At 45.6% G+C, this 20,637-nt stretch overlaps 1 protein-coding gene across 1 annotated transcript in view; it reads left to right on the forward strand.

Moving 5' to 3' along the window:
• LOC140202063 (uncharacterized) overlaps window positions 1-20,637 on the forward strand; it is a 381,219-nt gene that overhangs the window by 59,151 nt on the left and 301,431 nt on the right. The window contains 1 exon segment of the mRNA XM_072266920.1: window positions 1,973-3,811. Coding sequence (XP_072123021.1) covers window positions 1,973-3,811 — 1,839 coding nt within the window.

The following is a 20,637-nucleotide window of genomic DNA, read 5'->3' on the forward strand; positions in this document are numbered from 1 at the left end:
ATAGTAGGGGACAGAGGGTCCAGTGAGATGGAGGAACTGAGCGAAATACATGTTAGCAGGGAAGTGGTGTTAGGTAAATTGAAGGGATTGAAGGCAGATAAATCCCCAGGGCCAGATGGTCTGCATCCCAGGGTGCTCAAGGAAGTAGCCCAAGAAATAGTGGATGCATTAGTGATAATTTTTCAAAACTCGTTAGATTCTGGACTAGTTCCTGAGGATTGGAGGGTGGCTAATGTAACTCCACTTTTTAAAAAAGGAGGGAGGAGAAACCGGGGAATTATAGACCGGTTAGCCTAACGTCGGTGGTGGGGAAACTGCTGGAGTCAGTTATCAAGGATGTGATAACAGCACATTTGGAAAGCGGTGAAATGATCGGACAAAGTCAGCATGGATTTGTGAAAGGAAAATCATGTCTGACGAATCTCATAGAATTTTTTGAGGATGTAACCAGTAGAGTGGATAGGGGAGAACCAGTGGATGTGGTATATTTGGATTTTCACAAGGCTTTTGACAAGGTCCCGCACAGGAGATTAGTGTGCAAACTTAAAGCACACGGTATTGGGGGTAAGGTATTGGTGTGGGTGGAGAGTTGGTTAGCAGACAGGAAGCAAAGAGTGGGAATAAACGGGACCTTTTCAGAATGGCAGGCGGTGACTAGTGGGGCCCCGCAAGGCTCAGTGCTGGGACCCCAGTTGTTTACAATATATATTAATGACTTGGATGAGGGAATTAAATGCAGCATCTCCAAGTTTGCGGATGACACGAAGCTGGGTGGCAGTGTTAGCTGTGAGGAGGATGCTAAGAGGATGCAGGGTGACTTGGATAGGTTGGGTGAGTGGGCAAATTCATGGCAGATGCAATTTAATATGGATAAATGTGAAGTTATCCACTTTGGTGGCAAAAATAGGAAAACAGATTATTATCTGAATGGTGGCCGATTAGGAAAAGGGGAGGTGCAACGAGACCTGGGTGTCATTATACACCAGTCATTGAAAGTGGGCATGCAGGTACAGCAGGCGGTGAAAAAGGCGAATGGTATGCTGGCATTTATAGCAAGAGGATTCGAGTACAGGAGCAGGGAAGTACTACTGCAGTTGTACAAGGCCTTGGTGAGACCACACCTGGAGTATTGTGTGCAGTTTTGGTCCCCTAGTCTGAGGAAAGACATCCTTGCCGTAGAGGGACTACAAAGAAGGTTCACCAGATTGATTCCTGGGATGGCAGGACTTTCATATGAAGAAAGACTGGATGAACTGGGCTTGTACTCATTGGAATTTAGAAGATTGAGGGGGGATCTGATTGAAACGTATAAGATCCTAAAGGAATTGGACCGGCTAGATGCAGGAAGATTGTTCCCGATGTTGGGGAAGTCCAGAACGAGGGGTCACAGTTTGAGGATAGAGGGGAAGCCTTTTAGGACCGAGATTAGGAAAAACTTCTTCACACAGAGAGTGGTGAATCTGTGGAATTCTCTGCCACAGGAAACAGTTGAGGCCAGTTCATTGGCTATATTTAAGAGGGAGTTAGATATGGCCCTTGTGGCTACAGGGGTCAGGGGGTATGGAGGGAAGGCTGGGGCGGTGTTCTGAGTTGGATGATCAGCCATGATCATAATAAATGGCGGTGCAGGCTCGAAGGGCCGAATGGCCTACTCCTGCACCTATTTTCTATATTTCTATGTTTCTATGTACATTTTGCTTCTCTGTTACCCATTTTACCCTGCAGAGGCTAGAGGAATTGTTAAAGATTAATACATGAAGGAGATCAGAGATAGAATCTATCAGGCTTTATTATTTATGCAAATCCTGCAGAGTTTCATAAATTTGTCCCCTCAACCGCTCCCCCCCCCCACAGTCTTAGAATTAGTGTCTCAGGGCATCTCAATAATGATGAAGCAATTACAGATCTCACGTTCAAATTGATTCTTGTATATTTTGCTGAAAGTGATATTTTCTGTTTTTTCTCTCTCCAGTATCACATCAAGTGACCCAGAGTGACTGTTATCCTTGCCCTCAGTGCAACATTGCATTTACCACAACAGATTTCCTTAAACGGCATTTGAGACGACACGCTGCAGCGTCCAGACCAACATCAACTGGAGAACCATCGTCCTCCAATGTAAACCAAGATGGTCAGAGTCCAGTGTTGAAACGTAGGCAGGATCCATTCACAGTATCCGATAGAAAGAGGACATTTGCCAAGTCAGATTACCCTCAAGCTGGCAAAAAGGAGAGACAGCATGAATGTCCGGACTGTGGGAACAGTTTCACACGGGCGGAGAGCTTCCACCGACACCAGCGGACCCACACCGGAGAGAGGCCGTATAAATGTTCCGAATGTGGGAAGAGTTTCACGGTGTCAGGGGACCTCCACCGACACCAGCGGACCCACACCGGAGAGAGGCCATATAAATGTTCCGAATGTGGGAAGAGTTTCACACGAGCAGGGAGCCTCCATCAACACCAGCGGACCCACACCGGAGAGAGGCCGTATAAATGTTCCGAATGTGTGAAGAGTTTCACGGTGTCAGAGGACCTCCACCAACACCAGCGGACCCACACCGGAGAGAGTCCATATAAATGTTCCGAAAGTGGGAAGAGTTTCGCAGAGTCAGGGAGCTTCCATCAACATCAGCGGACCCACAGCGGAGAGAGGCCGTATAAATGTTCCGAATGTGGGAAGAGTTTCACACAGGCAGGAAACCTCCACCTACACCAGCGGACCCACACCGGAGAGAGGCCGTATAAATGTTCTGAAAGTGGGAAGAGTTTCACGGTGTCAGGAACCCTCCACCGACACCAGCGGACCCACACCGGAGAGAGGCCGTATAAATGTTCCGAATGTGGGAAGAGTTTCACACGGGCAGGGAGCCTGCATCAACACCAGCGGATCCACACCAGGGAGAGGCCGTATACATGTTCCGAATGTGGGAAGAGTTTCACGGTGTCAGGGGACCTCCACCGACACCAGCGGACCCACACCGGAGAGAGGCCGTATAAATGTTCCGAATGTGGGAAGAGTTTCACACGGGCAGGGAGACTCCATCAACACCAGCGGACCCACACCGCAGAGAGGCCGTATAAATGTTCCGAATGTGGGAAGAGTTTCACGGTGTCAGGGGACCTCCACCAACACCAGCGGACCCACACCGGAGAGAGGTCATATAAATGTTCCGAATGTGGGAAGAGTTTCGCAGAGTCAGGGAGCCTCCACCGACACCAGCGGACCCACACCGGAGAGAGGCCGTATAAATGTTCCGAATGTGGGAAGAGTTTCACACGGGCAGGGAGCCTCCATCAACACCAGCGGATCCACACCGGGGAGAGGCCGTATAAATGTTCCGAATGTGGGAAGAGTTTCACACAGGTGGGGGACCTCCAAAGACACCAGCGGACCCACACCGGAGAGAGGCCGTATAAATGTTCCGAATGTGGGAAGAGTTTCACACAGGTAGGGGACCTCCAAAAACACCAGCGGACCCACACCGGAGAGAGGCCGTATAAATGTTCCGAATGTGGGAAGAGTTTCACAGTGTCAGGGAGCCTCCACCGACACCAGCGGACCCACACTGGAGAGAGGCCGTATAAATGTTCCGAATGTGGGAAGAGTTTCACACGGGCAGAGAGCCTCCACCGACACCAGCGGACCCACACCGGAGAGAGGCCGTATAAATGTTCCGAATGTGGAAAGGGTTTCACAGAGTCAGGGAGCCTCCATCAACACCAGCGGACCCACACCGGAGAGAGGCCGTATAAATGTTCCAAATGTGGGAAGAGCTTTGCTTATCTTCACCAGCAGAAATCTCACACTTGTGTTGAAACTTGTCACACGTGTGGGAATGTCTTCAGGGATTCATCAGCTTTCACAATTAATGTGAGAAGTTGTATCGAACAATAACGAACACAACGGTAATTAATTCCGTATCTATTAAAGTTCAATGAATCTTTCTAAATGACCTCGAATCGTTTTTTTCTCAAGTTCTATTTTTTTACTTATACATCCCGTATTTTACTCTTTTTGTTGATGTATTTATGTGAAGTTTTGGGTCCCGTCATTTCCCACAACCTGCGTGAATTGGAATTTGAGGGGCGGTATCGCTGTTGCATGTTCCACCCTCTCTGTCAAGGCAGCATCTTCCGACTGGGAAAACTGCCCCACTGTGATTTTAATATATTTAACAGATGTTTCAGGGATGAAACAAGTTTAATTCGTATCGTTCTGCACTGTACGTTTTTAAAATATTGCCGAGTAAAATTATTGTCCAGCACCCCACGTTTTGCGGGTAATATGTTAATGATAATACACTAATTGTTCTCTGAATAAACGTGACCGAATTGTTGTTTTAGAGGTGGTTGCGTAAAATCCTCTGTCCATTGCGCACCGTATTGCCGGTTGTTCCAAGGGAACTGTAAATCTGCTCAGCATACTCCCGGCGTTGGTCACCGAGTAATCCTCTACTACCTCAGCACCAAACCTTTGCCGCTCACTGCACTCCATCCCTGCTGGTTGCAGTCTAACTGCGCATTTGTCATCTAGCATTCACAGTCTTTGTTTTGCCGAAATTCTTCCGACTCCTCTGACTACTACCACAGACTGCGACCGGCTACCACCGAGATCTGTGTCCGGATCGCTTGATCCATATTCTTTGTTCATCCAGCGTGCGTAAAGTTCCACACAGTGGGCATCTGGAATCCAGTAGGTCCGAGAGTGGAATCTGGTAGGTACGAGAATCTGGAATCTGGTAGGTACGAGAGTCGAATCAGGAATTTCTGACGATTCAAGGTGAGAAGGGAAATGCTGTGTTCGGTAAGCATGCATAATAAATGTGAGATGAGTATAAAGTTAAAGTTGTAATTTGCACTGTCTCAAGATTCCCCACCCTCACTGGGGGCAGCACGGATTAGTTCGAGTGCTTCTGACCCTCCCACCGCCACACCGATTTACCTTTTGGGGCGAAAGAAATTACCTTTACTGATGATGTGATAATTAAAAGAAAGGGTGCATACAGTGAATCATGATCCTTCAAAGTCTGAACGTGAAGCTGAGGGAAGTTAGATCGCAATTTGTGTGTTCTGTGCTGCTGCTTTTTGTGGGCTATTGAACAACTGAACCATAGCAGCTACTCCTTTGTAGTCTGTGCACAGTTGGGAAAGCCCAAAATGACAAGCAGCGTCTACAGCAAGAGGAAAACTCCCCGATAAACACTTCATCCCAAAGAAATATATACGGTTCGATTATTACAGATATCCTGTGTGTTAAGCTGAGCGAAGGTTCCTGAACAGTCGACAGTAACAGTTCTTACTGTGACTTCTCTTCTTTCTCTCTAGCTCAGATGAAAGGTCTCGGCCCGAAATGTCGACTGTTTACTCTCTTCCCTAGCTGCTGTCTGGCCCGCTGAATTCCTCCAGCGTGTTGCGTTGGATTTCCTGCACCTGCACACTTTCTCGTGTTTGTCCAGACAAGAATAAGACTGGAGGGGATTTTGTGGATAATTCTGGTTGCATGACTTTCGTATTTAGAAATATAATAAGCTCGCTTGCCCCGACCCCTTTCCCGAGATCTATCATTCTGCCGTTTGGTGCTACCGCTCATTTTATTTACTCCCCACCCTACATTGGTCTCCTACGCCTCCCAAACCCTCGTCTCCAGAAACTTTGATGAGCCACTCCCTCCCCCCCAATCTTCCCATCTCAGTATCACTGACATCTCTAAACTTCGAACTTTTGTTGAGCCCAGGTCCAAACTCCACAATTCGCTGACCACAGCTCCACCCCTACCCTTCCCTGACCGTAGTTCTTAACTCCCTACACAACCTCCTCCGCACTAGCTGTCCCGACCCACCGCTGGTCTCCTACGGCTACTCCTCATCTCCACAGACTGATTTGAATTTTACTCCCCTTGCATATTCTCTGAACTCGCCACCCTTTTTTGTTCCTGTAGACTTCAGCCCTCTCCTATTTCTAACTGCAACCGTCGACGCTTTGCTGACCCCACTACCCGTCACTGACTCTGGCTTCCTCCCCCTACCGTTCGCTGACTACAATCCCCTACTCTTCCCTGAACCTGGTTACGGCTTCGACTCCAGCTGTGAACTCTTATCCTCTTCCTGACTCCTGCATCAATCCCTCAAGCTTCGCTGAACCCAGCCCCAACACCTTTCACTTTGCTGACGCTGTTGCCAACCTCTGTCATGTCTTCACAGTCGGCTCTGACCTTATCTACCTTGAGGCAGAGAGCTCTTTGTCCTCCTGTACCCAAATTCTCAATGAGCTTTGCACACCCCATCATGCTGAGTTCTTCCAGTGTTGCCTATTTCTGCAGTAAGAATTTCCCCGCACCACCAGCACCAGGAATAATCCATTTCTCATACCATTTTCTGAAGGTAGAGGCCCAGAGCCATTAAAAGCTCCTTAAATGATATATCTTTAATTCTGGAATTATGTTTGTGAACCTTTGGACGTTCTCCATCATCAGCACATCCATTCTTTAATGCGGGGCCTAAAAATACCTACAGTGCTCAAAGTGACGCTGCACCAGTGCTTTATAAAGCCTTAGCATTGTCTGCTTGTTTTTCTATTCAAGTCCTCTCAAAATGAATGGTAACATTTGAATTTACTTCCCGTTTAGAAAATAGTTTACACTATTATTCCTTCTACTATAGTGCATGACCATAAACTTCCAGAAACTTTCATCTGCCATTTCTTTACCCATTATTCTAATCTGTATATCTATTTCTGCAAACTCCCTGCTTCCTCAACATAACCTACATGTACATCTGTCTTCGTATCCTGCACAAACTTGGCCTGAAAGCCATCAACTCTGTCATTCAGATGATTGAAATACACCATGACAAGAAGCAGTCTCAACACTAGCACCTGCAGTCACACCACTAGTTACTGGCACCAATTAGAAAAGGTGTAGTTTATTCCCACCCTTTCCTTTGCCAATCAGCCAAGGCTGTATCCATGCTGCCAATGCCATGGGCTCTTATCTCATTTTGCAGCTTCATGTGCAGCACCATGTGAAAGGCCTGCTGAAAATCTGATTACACAATATCTACCCATTCTCCTTTCTTTACCCTGCTTGTTATTTCCTCAAAGTACTCCCTTAGATTTGTCAGGTATGAGTTTCCCTTAATGTAATCATGCCTATTTTATTATGTGCCACACTGGCATATAATTTCCTTTCCTCTGTCTCTCTCATGTGAAGAGTTGAAAGACATTTGCAATTTTTCAATCCTCCAGAACCTTGCCAGAATCTATTGATTCTTGAAAGATCATTACCAATGCCTTCACAATCTCTTCAGCTATCTTTTTCAGAATCCTGTGGTGTAGACCATCTTGTCTGGATGCCTCATCTACCTCCAGACCCCCTTCATCTACCCCTTTCCAATCAACTTCAACCATCTCCTCTCATCTGCCTCTGTAATTCCCTTTTCACCACTGCAATATTGATACGTTTGACTTTAACTTTTTCCTCTCAAATTCTTGGGTGAATTCTATCATATTATAATTGTTGCTTCCTAAGAGTTTCTTCACCTTAAGCTCCCTCATCAAATCCAATTCATTACACAACACCTAATCAAAAACCGTTGATCCCCCACTGGGCTCAAGCTGCTCTAAAAAGCCAAACCCAAATGCATTGTAGAAATTCTCTTTCTTGGGATCCAAAACCAGCACCAACCTGATGTTTCCAATTTATGTGCATATTGAAATCTCCTATGACTATCCTAACATTGCTCTTCAGATATGATTTTTCTATCTCCCATTGTAACTTTGTAGCCCACATCCTGGCTACTGTTTGGAGGCTTGTATACGGTCTTTTTACCTTTGTCTATATTTAATTCTCCCCACAACAATTCTACATATTCCAATCCCATTTCACCTCTTTCTAAGGATTTGATTTCATTGTTCAGCAACAGAGCCATGCCACCTTGAGAGTGTGATAAATAAGACAAATGAAGAGGTAGTTACACCCAAGGTGCAGGACACAGGAAACTGGATGACAGGGAGGGAAAAGGAATTAAAGAGCAAGTGCAGACTGTCCCTGTGGCCACCCCCTTGACAACAGGTAGACAAATTTGGATACTGTTGGTGGGGTTGGTGGAATGACCTAGCAGAAGAAAGTCACAGTGGACAGGGATCTGGCACTTAGCCTGATTCTGCAATTCAGAAGGGAAGGGGTTAGCAGAGGTTAGCTGCAGTGACTGGGGATTCGTTCATTAGGAGTACAGAAAGGAGGTTATGTGGAGGAGAATGAGATTCTTAGATGGTACGTTGCCTCCTGAGACAATGCTCTGGAATATCTCTGATTGAGACTTCAGCATTCTTAAATGGGAGGGGGAATAGCCAGAGGTTGTTGTAAGGTCGATGTAAATACCAAAGACATGCAGTAGGAAGGAAGAGTGGAAAGGTTCTGTCATGGTTCGGTCCATGAAGTCCGCATTCCAGTTTACGGTCCGGTCCATCGACCCTTGCTCCAGGTTTTCCTGTCTACCATGTTTCTGTTCCTGTTGAGCACTAATTGAGGCAGCTGATTCTCGTTGGGGCTGGCTGCATAAATACCTCCAGACACCAGGGCATGGCTGCTGGATTGTTCTTGTCCTTACTCCTTGTATCCCTTCCCCTGCCTTCTGTTTCCTCACCAGAAGTCTTGCCTTCTCTTGCCGGTAACCCTCGCCTCGCCTGAAGTCTTGTCTTGGAGCCACCCTGTACCTAGCTCCCCTCCTGTCCTTGCCTCTGCTGGGTAAGTCAGGCTGTCTTGCCGTTACCCTGCGGTTGGTTCTGTCCCTTGCCTCCCTTGGGAACCCAGGCCGTCTTGCCGTTACCTGCGGTTGGTTCTGTCCCTTCCTGTCCATTGCCTCTGTTGGGTGGATATCCGTGCCCTGCCCAGGAGTACCACGCCCTGCCCAGGAGGAGCTTCAAGACCCCCAAGCCTCTCGCTAAGCCAAGTTTCAAGACCCCACGCCTCACCTCAAGTCTCTGGTTTCCAGCCTCACCCCTAGTATCTGGTCTAGAGCCTCGCCTCAAGCCTCTGGTCTCCAGCCTCGCCTCAAGTCTCTGGTCTCCAGACTCACCTCAAATCTGAGGACTCCAGTCTCATCCTGCCTGCCAACCAAGTCTCATCCTTGCCTAGTTCTGGGGTCTGCGCCAGAGGCAAGACCCAAGTTCTTGTCCCGTCTCTGGCTTGGAGTCCAAGCCTGGGCTCCTAGCTCTCTTGCCCAGTCCTGTTCCAGGTTCACGGTTTTTGTGTCCATGTCCTTGCCCTCACCCTGTATCCTAGTCCTGTCCCTAGTACATCAGTGTCTGTGTCTTGCACTTGGGTCCGTTCCCAGCCATCCCCTTATGACTGGTTCTGCAAAAGGATTGCTATTAGTGCCACATGCTAGTGAGGATAGAAATAAGAAGATTCTACAGTTCAACACATGGCTAAGGAATTGGTGCAGGAGGAAAAGCAGACAATTTTTGGATCATTGGGCTCTCATGTAGAATTTATTCTTCAGAATGTAGACGACTGAGGGGTGATCTGATGGAGATATTCAAAATTATGAAGGGTATAGATAGCGTCAATACCAGCAGACTTTAACCATTGAGGTTATGTGGGACTATAAGCAGAGGTCATGGATTAAGCGTGGAATGTGAGAAGTTTTTAGATGATGAGGACACTCAGTCCTCGTTTATTGTCATTTAGAAATGCATGCATTAAAAAATGATGCAACGTTCCTCCAGATTGATATCACAAGAAAACACAGGACAAACCAAGACTACAATTTACAAAACCACATAATTATAGAATATAGTTACAACAGTGCAAAGCAATACCATAATTTGGTAAAGAGCAGACCATGGGCACGGTAAAAAGAATTCTCAAAGTCCCGATAACTTCATCATCTCACGCAGGCAGTAGAAGGGAGAAGCTCTCCCTGCCATGAATCTCCAAGCACTGCCAACTTGCCGATGCAGCACCATTGGAAGCAGCGGACTTGGAGCATGTCTGAAAACTTTGAGCCTCCGACCAGCCCCTCCGACACAGTGTCTCCGAGCACCATCCTATCCCGAGTGCTTTGATCCCACCTCAGCCGCCGAACAACAAGCAAAGCTGAGGTCTCGGGGAACATTGAAGGAAAACTCTTGCATTCTGAGAGTCATGAGAGTGTGGAATGAACTGCCATCACGTGTGGTGTATGCAAGCTGAATTTCAACGTTTAAGCATGGTACTAGTATTGAGGTCTATGTTCCCAGTGGACATTGATGGGATTAGGTAGTTTAAAAGGCTTCAGTATGCACTAGATGGGCTGAAGGGCTTGATACTGTGCTGTACTTTTCTATGACTCTGAGTCCTTCGGCTTGTCCTTTCAATATACTGTGATCCCTGCATGTTAAGCTCCCAATTATACTCCTCTATCAACCACGATTCATTGATGCCCATAACATCATACCTGCCATTCCCTGACTGAGCTACAGGATTAACCACCTTATTCCGTATGTTGAGCACTTTCAAATATAACAATTTCAGTCCTGTATTTATTACCCTTTTGATTTTGCCCCGTTGTTACACTGCAAATCTTCCCAGTGACAGCAATTTTGACCTATCATCTGCCTGTCCTTCCTAATGCTCACTACACAGTGTATCTGCCCCATTGTCAACCCAATCACACAGTTTCACATCCCCATGCCAAATGCCAAGTCCCCACTGAGAAAAATCAGAAAAATTAGACTGAAGCGCAACTGAGAAAAGTCAGGTACAGACTCCTGCATTGTTACTACCCGTGTAACCTCTGTTGATCTCTTCTCTACAACTTCCATCCTCTAAGTTCCCCAACCCCACACTGCCGATTTCAACCCTTACACAAGATCCACCAGAATCAGATCCAGGGTTATTATCACCAGCATATGACGTGAAATTTATTAACTTAGTAGCAGCAGTTCAATGCAATACGTAATCTAGCAGAGAGAGAAAAATAATAACAAATAAAATAAAACATAATAAATAAACAAGAAAATCAATTACATATATTGAATAGATTATTAAAAGATGTGCAAAAACAGAAATACTGTAGATTAACAAAGTGAGATAGTGTCCAAAGCTTCAAAGTCCATTCAGGAATCGGGTGGCAGAGGGGAAGAAGCTGTTCCGGAATTGCTGAGTGTGCGCCTTCAGGCTTCTGTATCTCCTACCTGATGGTAACAGTGAGAAAAGGGCATGCCCTGGGTGCTGGAGGTATTTAATAATGGACGCTACCTTTCTGAGCCACCACTCCCTGAAGATGTTCTGGGTACTTTGTAGGCTAGTGCCCAAGATGGAGCTGACTAGATTTATAACCTTCTTCAGCTTCTTTTGGTCCTGTGCAGTAGCTCCTCCATACCAGACAGTGATGCAGCCTGTCAGAATGCTTTCGATGGTACAACCATAGAAGTTTTGGAGTGTATTTGTTGATATGCTAAATCTGTCCATACTCCGAATGAAGTATATCCGCTGTGTTGCCTTCTTAATGATTACATCAATGGTTGGGACCAGGTTAGATCTTCAGAGATCTTGACACCCAGGAACGTGAAGCTGCTCACTCTCTCCACTTCTCATCCCTCTATGAGAATTGGTATGTGTTCCTTCATCTTACTCTTCCTAAACTCCACAATCAGCTCTTTCGTTTTACTAACACTGAGTGCCAGGTTGTTCCAGCGGCACCATTCCACTAGTTGGCATATTTCACTCCTGTACGTTCTCTTGTCACCACCTGAGATTCTACCGACAATGGTTGTATCATCAGCAAATTTTTCAGATGTTATCTGAGCTATGCCTAGCCACACAGTCATGTGTATACAGAGAGTGGAACAGTGGGTGATGCACGCACCTGGTAGGCCCATTCTTCCTGCTTGTGCTTGCCCAGTGAGCTCATGTCCTCATAGATGTACTCCATACAGCCCCTTGGTTTAATCCCATCCCACCAATGTGTGTGACAATAAGGATGCCTTCCACCACTTTAACAACTCTCAGTATACTGACCCTGATTGCCTCATGTTTGCCATGGATATCTAGACTCTATGTTTCCATCCACTTGGAGGAGGAGCTAAAGATGGCACAGAGCACCACTTCTCGTTCATCTGCAAAACAGTTTAATTTCTTCTCTTTAATATCTCTTCTTTCCTTTCTACAATGGCTGGCATTCTATCATATTCCATGATCTACAGCTGCACTCAAACTGCAGTTCTTCACCATCAGAGCTCACCGAGCAGCCTAGCATTTTTGCTTTCTCCAGGAAAGGTCTGGAGGGTATACACCTTCAGGGTGCAGCCCTTTGGATGATCTGATTCCTTGCCGGTGTCACTGACTGAGTAAGGTGGGAGATCAGGACATCAAGACAGCAGTGTATGCTTCTATCAAAATGTGCGATGCTGCAGATTGTAACATTGAAACAGTGAGTTGTTGGTCTCTCTCCTCACTGTGGAGGGAACAATATCTCTATTTCCCTCGTTAGTGACAGAGAGAGCCTGTGTCAAAGTCTTGGGTTGGACACCTTTTTTTAATGGACCCAGACTGCAACTGATATCTTCTAACTCCCACTGTCTGCCACAATTATATTTATTACATCTCTTCTCAATCTGCCACTTGCAAGAATACTATTCACATTTGTTACAAGAATCACCCCTTGTAATAATGATCAGTGAGGTACAGAGAATCTGTATTTACAGACAAGAAACATATATCGTTTCAACTAAAAGCACATGGGTTCACCATCTTCTCCACCTGTGTGCACCCCACTAGAAATCCCTGACACTCCATGAACAGTCAATGAAGAGGAAAGGTATTACACGGGAAAGGAGTCTACGCTGGCCAGGCATTCCTCGTGGTCCCAATCTCCATGATGCTTGGTCTCTGACTGCTGGAGATTTATCGCCCCTGCGTATTTGGAGCTCGTGGCTCTTATACTGTTCAACTGAACCATTGGATCTCCATCCTATTGGCTCAAGGTCACCCAACCTACCAGGGTCACCTTCTTACTGGTCATTGTACAGGGCTACAACCAACATTGTTTCATCGTTCTGCCCACCCCAGCCTTTTGTATTTGTGCCTTTACATTCTGACTGGTCTAAACCAGTTCAATGAGGTGACACAGACAGACTCCAATGAGATTACAGATTACAGGTCTGGTATTTTACAAAACAAGCAGCTACTCCTCTGAGAATGGTCTCAGGTTTATTGCTCTGATTAGATTGTCCCAGAGTCAAGAATCAGTTCAGAGTCCAAAGCCTTTCCATAACAAATGGCTGCTTGTTTGAGAATGGTCGCAGGTTACCAGATCATTACCTGAAGCTTCCTGTAATTGCATTCAGTTGCTGATTAGATTATCCAAGAGCAAGAATCAGTTTAGAGTCCAACAAAGGGGAAACAAAGACAACTGGCTTGTCTGCTTCCCCTGTCCTTGAATAGACTGCGTTTTTTTGTGGCCAACACCTTCCACTCAGTTCTTTTGTTTCCAATGCACCTATTTTGATGATGTAGGTTTCCATTCCAGAATATTCGGAAAATGCGATTTATCCTCAAGTCTTTTCGATGCAGTCTCCATTGGTATCTCTCCAATTTCCCACAAGTCTTCCCTCACCCAATCTTCCCCCACCGCAACAACCCTGACATAACAGTGATAGCTTTCCCCTTGTCCTCACCTATCACCAACCAGGTATTCCCATCAATACATTCCCAACAAATTCTGGCATCTTCCAGGGACTCCCCCCAGCTGCACATATTCCTCTTGCTTCTCTCCCCATCTGTATGCATCACACTGTCCATGATTCCCTTGTCCTCTCATCCCTCTCCTCTGATGCCATTACAGGCACCTGCAAATCTGTTATACCTGCAGCTACACCCAGTCAGAGGTAACTCACTAAGGATAACTTCTCTCTCCTACTCCCATTTTGACCTCTCTTCCTTTGACCATCAACATTGCTACAATTGTCCTATAGAGTCATGGATAGGCAGGAGGGAAACATGCCCTATGGCCCAACTTCTGTGTTTGATAATAAGTATAGATTAGATTAAATTAGATTATGAGGACACTCAGTCATCGTTTATTGTCATTTAGAAATGCATGCATGAAGAAATGATACAATGTTCCTCCAGTATGATATCACAGAAACACAGGACAGACCACGACTAAAACTGACAAAAACCACATTATTATAACATATAGTTACAGCAGTGCAAAGCAATACCATAATTTGATAAAGAGCAGATCATGGGCAATGTACAAAAAAGTCTCAAAGTCCCAATAGCCCATCATCTCACTCAGACGGTAGAGAAACTCTCCCTGTCATGAACCTCCGGCGCCACAAACTTGCTGATGCAGCACCCTGGAAGCACCCGACCACAGCCGACTCTGAGTCCATCCGAAAACTCTGAGTCTCCAACCAGCCCTCCGACACCAAGCACCGAGCACCATCTCTGCTGAGCACTTCGACCACGCCCCGGCCGCCATAAGTTCTCTTTAAATCATTCACCTATCACTATAAAAATATATTATCTTGTTTTGGACTCCCCTGCAATGGGAAAAGACTGATCATTTGCCTTATCTAGTCCTCTTATGATTTCAATATGCTTCTATAAAATCATCCAGTAATCCCTCCTATGCCCTGAGAGGAGAACCATTGTCTTTCGAGATTCTCCTTTTAACTCCTGCCCTCCAGCTTCAGTAGCATCCCCATGAATCTTCAGCCTTTCTGGAATAGTTACATCTCTTATCACTTGCAAAGCAGACCTGTGCACAATCATCCAACTGAAGTCCCACCAGAACTGCAGAGAATTGGATGGTCTTCAGGAGAGTTAAGGTGAAAAGAGAGACAGTACAGGGTCTTCTGTATGTATAGTACCCCAAGGAAAAAAGTATATCCCTGTGAGCAACATGACCATAATTCTATTAATATTAACGTGGCTATAGAGAAATAACCAAGAGGATAAATGCGAGCAGGAGACGGATGTTGTTGGTATGGATTTTCAAAGGTACATTTAATGTCAGAGAATGTATACAGTATACATCCTGAAATTCTTTTTCTTCTCAAACATATACAAAAACAGAGCAGTGCACCAAAGAATGAATGAGAGTTAATTGTTAAAACCCCAAAGTCCCCCCCAGCTCCTCCCACCCACACATTAGCAGCAGAAAAGCAATGACCCTACCCCTCCCCCACAAGCAAAAAGCATCTTTGCCCCCCCCACCGAACACGCAAGCGTTCAGCAAAGCATCAATAAAGGCACAGACCTGCAGTACCCCAAACACTACTCATTCACCTGATAATTCAACATACCACTGGCTCTCTCTCTCCCCTGCATAAGTGAGAAAGGGGTGTCCCCATTTCACAGCGACAGGGGAGACATAACAAACAACTTGCTGATTTACAATGCTAAAAGTCTGTTGTGTCGCTTTTTCTGAGCTCTGTGCCCAAAGAACTTGGGTCTCTGGGCATACAGCCAGCAGCCAGCTTGCTGCTTTCAATCTTCCATCTCCCACGACACACCACTTTCCTGCATGGCACTGACCTCGAGTCTGCCCGCCTCCAGAGCCACAAAATCCCGGAACCCTGAAGGTGCACTAATCTTCTAGGCCGCGTCCGTGGCATATTAAAAAGGGGCCAGTCGTGAGACCCCGAGAACGGGTCCCATTTCCGCAGAGAGCTGCAGTCTGTGTGTCACTCCAGGTCCTCAGAAGAACCCTGAAAGGAAAGAATAGAGATATTATAGACAGAAATAGAGCTGTTTCCGAAGATGCCAGCAAAGGAGTCACCGTTAGGCACCATCATTCCCCTAAGCTTCTCCTCCATGCCTTTAACAAGGGACCATTGGTGGCTCATCTGGAAGGTTAGATTACCGGGATCAAGTAAAATTAGCAGAGTGGATTCATAATTGGCTCTCTGTTAGGAAGCACAATGTGGTCGTGAAGGTTGTTTCTGGCGATGGACAGCTGTCTACTGGTATCCCATAGTGGTCAGTGTCAGCACCTTTGTGTCTAATTTATACAAAAAATTTGCCTGTAAATTTACAAGGTATAGTTAGCAAGTTTACAAATGCTACTAAAGTAGATGGTGATGTAGACAGTGTGGAAGGCTTTGAAATTATCGGAAGATATTGTTCGGTTAGGTTTGTGGCCTTAGGACTGGCAAATGGCTTTCACTTCTGATAAGTGTAAGGTATTGCATGCGGGAATCAATTCAGGATTAAGCCTATAACACTGAATGGTAGAACCGTGGGGAATGTTATGGTACAGAAGGAGTGAAGATTTCATGTCCATAGTTCACTGGAAGTGTGTCATAGCTAGATAGAATGGTGATGAGGGTGTTGGGTATACTGGCCATCAACAGAAACTGCACTGAGTACAGGAGATGGGAATGATGTTGTGTTTATATAAGATGCCAGTGAGGTTGCACAAAGTATTGTGTATGGTTTTGATCGCACTGTTAACTGAAAGATATTATCAGTCTGGAAAGAGTACAGAAAAGATTTACTCGGCTGTTAGCGGGATTGGAGGTGGGGCCTGGGTTATATGGAGAAGCTGCATTGTTTACTACGTTAGTTCCTGCAATGTAGAAGATTGAGGGGGATCTTATAGGGGCAGAAGAGCATGTAGGGTCTGGACAGAGTGAACCTTCTGTTTCCTGTTGGGAGGTGTTTGAAAGAGAACATAAATTAAACATCGGGTGAGAGATCTACAAAGGACATCAGGACAGCTTCTTCATGTATAGGGTGTGCATTTTTGGTATAAGCAAACAAAAATAATAGTTTATTAGCAACATTTAAAATCCATCTTGATTTAATTACATGAATAGGAAGGGTTTAGAGGGCTATGTGCACAGATGGGACTTCACTCTGGGGCTGCACAGTGTGCATGGATGAGTTGGGTTGAAAGAACTGACTCCTATGACTGATGAAGGGAAGCACGGCAGACATTTCCTTCACTGTCCTGTCCACCAGTTTTGGTGGAATTGGACAGGAATATGTAAAGGTTGATTGGGAGAGGCTGTTTCCTGTTTCAATCAACCTTAACAATTTCCTGTCTAATGCTAATAAGTTCCATTTAGTGAATGGAACTAAAATGGGATCATTGTGTGATTAAAGTTGTGCAGGTTGGTTCAGAAGCTGATCAAACAAACTCTGCAAGGGTGGAGATACTCTAGTGAGGACTGCATTGGCTCTTCTTCATGCCCTCATGCTGAGCTTGTCAAATTCATTAGTTCTAACTCTAACTTCCATCCTGCCCTAAATCAACTTCGGCCATCTCTGACACCTCCCTCTCTCTCCAGAGTTCGTCTCTCTGTAGATAAACTATCAACCGACACCTTTTATATTTCTACTGATTGCCATAGTTATCTCAACTATACCTCTTCCCAGCATATCTCCTGTAAAACTGCTGTTCCCCTCTCAATTTCCTCACCTCCAAAGTATCTGTTTGTAGGATGCAATTTTCCATTCCAGGACATCTGAGATGTCTTCTTTCTTCAAAGTACGGGGTTTCCCTCCTTCTACTATTGATGGTTCCCTTAATCACATCTCCTCCATTTCCCATACATGTGCACTCACCACTTCCCACTATTGTAATAGTGATAGAGTTCCTCTTGTCCTTACCTGCTACCCCATCAGCCTCCACATCGAACACTATCCTCTGCAACATCCGTCATCTCCAAGGAACACCACCACTAAACATATCTTTAACTTCGACACCTCCCTCCCCTTTCCGCAGGGGTCACTCCCTCTGTGATTCCCTTGACCATTCGTCCATCTCCACTAATCTCCCTCCAGGCATTTATCTATACAAGTGGCCCAAGTGCTACACCTGCCCACACACCTCCTCCCTCACCTGCATTCAGGGCCCCAAACAATCCTTCAGGTGAGTCAATACTTGGTATGGAAGTCAACCTGGTATGGAAGTTGTCCTGTCCAAGACCGGAAGAAGCTGCAGAAGATCATGAACATACCCCGGCATATCACACAAACCAATCCTTGGACTCACTTTACACCGCACGCTGTCGGAGCAGTGCTGACAGGATAATCAAGGACACGACCCACCCAGCATACACACTGTTCATCCCACTTCCCTCCGGGAGAAGACTCAGGAGCTTGAAGACTCGTACAACCAGATTTGGGAACGGCTTCTTTCCAACTGTGATAAGACAGCTGAACGGATCCTGACCCAGATCTGGGCCGTACCCTCCAAATATCTGGACCTGCCTGTCGGTTTTCTTTTTGCACTACCTTACTTTGCCTTTTCTATTTTCTATTTATGATTTATAATTTGCATTTTTAATATTTACTACCGATTTGTACTCCAAGGACTGCAAAGCACAGAATCAGATATTGCTGTGATAATTGTACACTCTGGTATCAAATGTTTGGCAATAATAAAGTATGAAGTATAAATTAAGTATACTTCACCTGCAAATCTGCTGGGGTTATCTATTGTGTCTGGTGCATCCTCTACATTGGTGAGACCCATCAATAATTGAGGGACTGCTTCGTCGAGAACCTCTGCACCATCTGCCACAAGTGGGACTTCCCGGTGGCCAAACATTTTAATTACGATTCCCATCCCTGTTCCTACCAGTCGATCCAGGGTGGAGGGGCTACAACTTATATTCTGTCTGGGTACCCTTCAACCTGATGGCATGAATATCGATTTCTCCTCCCGGAGAATTGAAAATAGTCCGCCTCTCCTCCATTACCCATTTACTTCTTGTCACCTGCCCTGGGTCCCCTCCCCTTCCCTTTCTACTATTGTCCATTCTGCCCTCCTATCAGATTCTTTCTTCTGCCGTTGACCTGTCCCACCCATCTGGCTTCACCTATCACCTTCCAGGTAGCCTCTTTCTCCTCCCCCACTTTTAATTCAGGCATCTCACCCCTTCCCTCTCAGTCCTGAAGAAGGGTCTCAGCCCAAAATGTTGACTGTTTATTCTTTTCCGTAGTTGCTGCTGGACCTGCTAAGTTCCTCCAGCATTTTGTGTGTTACTTTAGAGAGGAGCCTGTTGGACTTGTCTCTCTCACTCATTTAAAATGGTTGATAAATATTATAAAAATAAACAACTAGAGGTACTGGAGGTTGTTTCAAATTTGAGAAAACTCTTTCTCGTGGATGTTGACGAGTGACATACAGTATTGTAATGTTCATGATCAAAAACTACTTAGTTTCAAATTTTTGTTTCACATTTGCATTCGTTTCAGTAACATTAATTTACTTGGAAGATCATTCCCGAACATATCAGAAACTCTTCTGCCCATAATGGGAAAAATACAGAAATACACAATGTATGGTGCCCTCCACAAGCTATCGAGAGACAAGCCTCTCGGTTTGGATGAGCTGACTGTGGAGTACTTCAGGAGCTTCTCAGTCCTGGAATGGTGGGGATGATGGTTCAGGAGGGTGATGCTGACTAGTGTCATAATGAAATGCAGAACAGAAGCAGCTTCTTTGCCCTATTCGGTGCACACCAAACATCAACAAAACAGTTCCACTAATCTTACATTAATCTTATATAATAAATACAGTCATATTCCCATCAACTTCCTGTAGTTCTACCACTCACCTAAATACCAGGGGATGCTTCAACACCTCACCCTCGGCTACACTCGCCCCTGTCAAAAAGTAGCCTAAGCTGCCGGTTAACTACAAACTGCACAAACATCGGTGTTGAAGCAACCTGGGGCACCCAGAGGAAATCCACATGGGCACATGGAGGATGTGCCAACTCCACAAAAACAGGGTCCGAGGATGGAAGTGAATCTAGTTTTCTGGCTCTGTGAAGTCCAGCAGCATCACTTTGGTTGGATAGCACCTGGTTAAGAATTCAAGATAGAAAGTTCTACGGGTGATCGGTTGGCGCCCTGAGTAAACTGACACATTCCTGCTTTTGGAAGATCTGTGCTCCAAAATTATATACATCTGACTGTTTTAATTGTAAATGACCCTTTTATTTATTTCTTTTTTTCTTTCTTCTTTAATAACTGTTTGATTACATTGGCATTCACAAATACACCATCATTAAAATTGCATGCAGTGTACAGTCAATGGACAAGAAGTGTTACTTCTTGCCGTCGGGAAATTGTCAGCGATCAATTGGCCGGTAAGGATGTTGTGTTCATCTATATTAGCAAGGATGTGACGCGAGTAGATCTGTCTGGTATGTTTGGGACACCTGGAGAGGCAGGGTCACCTGGAGAAGGGGGGACTGTAGGCAAGTGTGAGAAATTTGAAGACACATTTCTCACAGCTGAGGGCGGAGACTTGAAAGAAAAGTTGCTATCGGTTCTGCGGAATGAGGGTAAAGGAGCCTGATATGAAAGGTCCAATGAGTCCCTCAGTGGGTGGTGAAAACTCCGAGTTGGTTTCAGCATTTCCATCTTTTACAGTTACAAAACAACAAAAAAGGAAAAGGGCCCGATTGAAAGGTTTGGGCACCTTCCATGGTCAGTACTTTTGCATGCCACTGCATATCCTGGTATCAGTGAAACTGGATGCCACAGGCCATGATTGGTTTGAGACGTTGTCTGCCTTTGTCTTCAATCTGAAGTACCAGCCGGGTAGCCGGAACATTGATGGAGACACATTGACCCTACGTTTGCTCAGAGGGGGCGGTGCGCAGAATGGATGGAGAATATTAT

The sequence above is a fragment of the Mobula birostris genome, chromosome 8 (genome assembly GCF_030028105.1).
Source record: "Mobula birostris isolate sMobBir1 chromosome 8, sMobBir1.hap1, whole genome shotgun sequence".
Taxonomy (NCBI): domain Eukaryota; kingdom Metazoa; phylum Chordata; class Chondrichthyes; order Myliobatiformes; family Myliobatidae; genus Mobula; species Mobula birostris.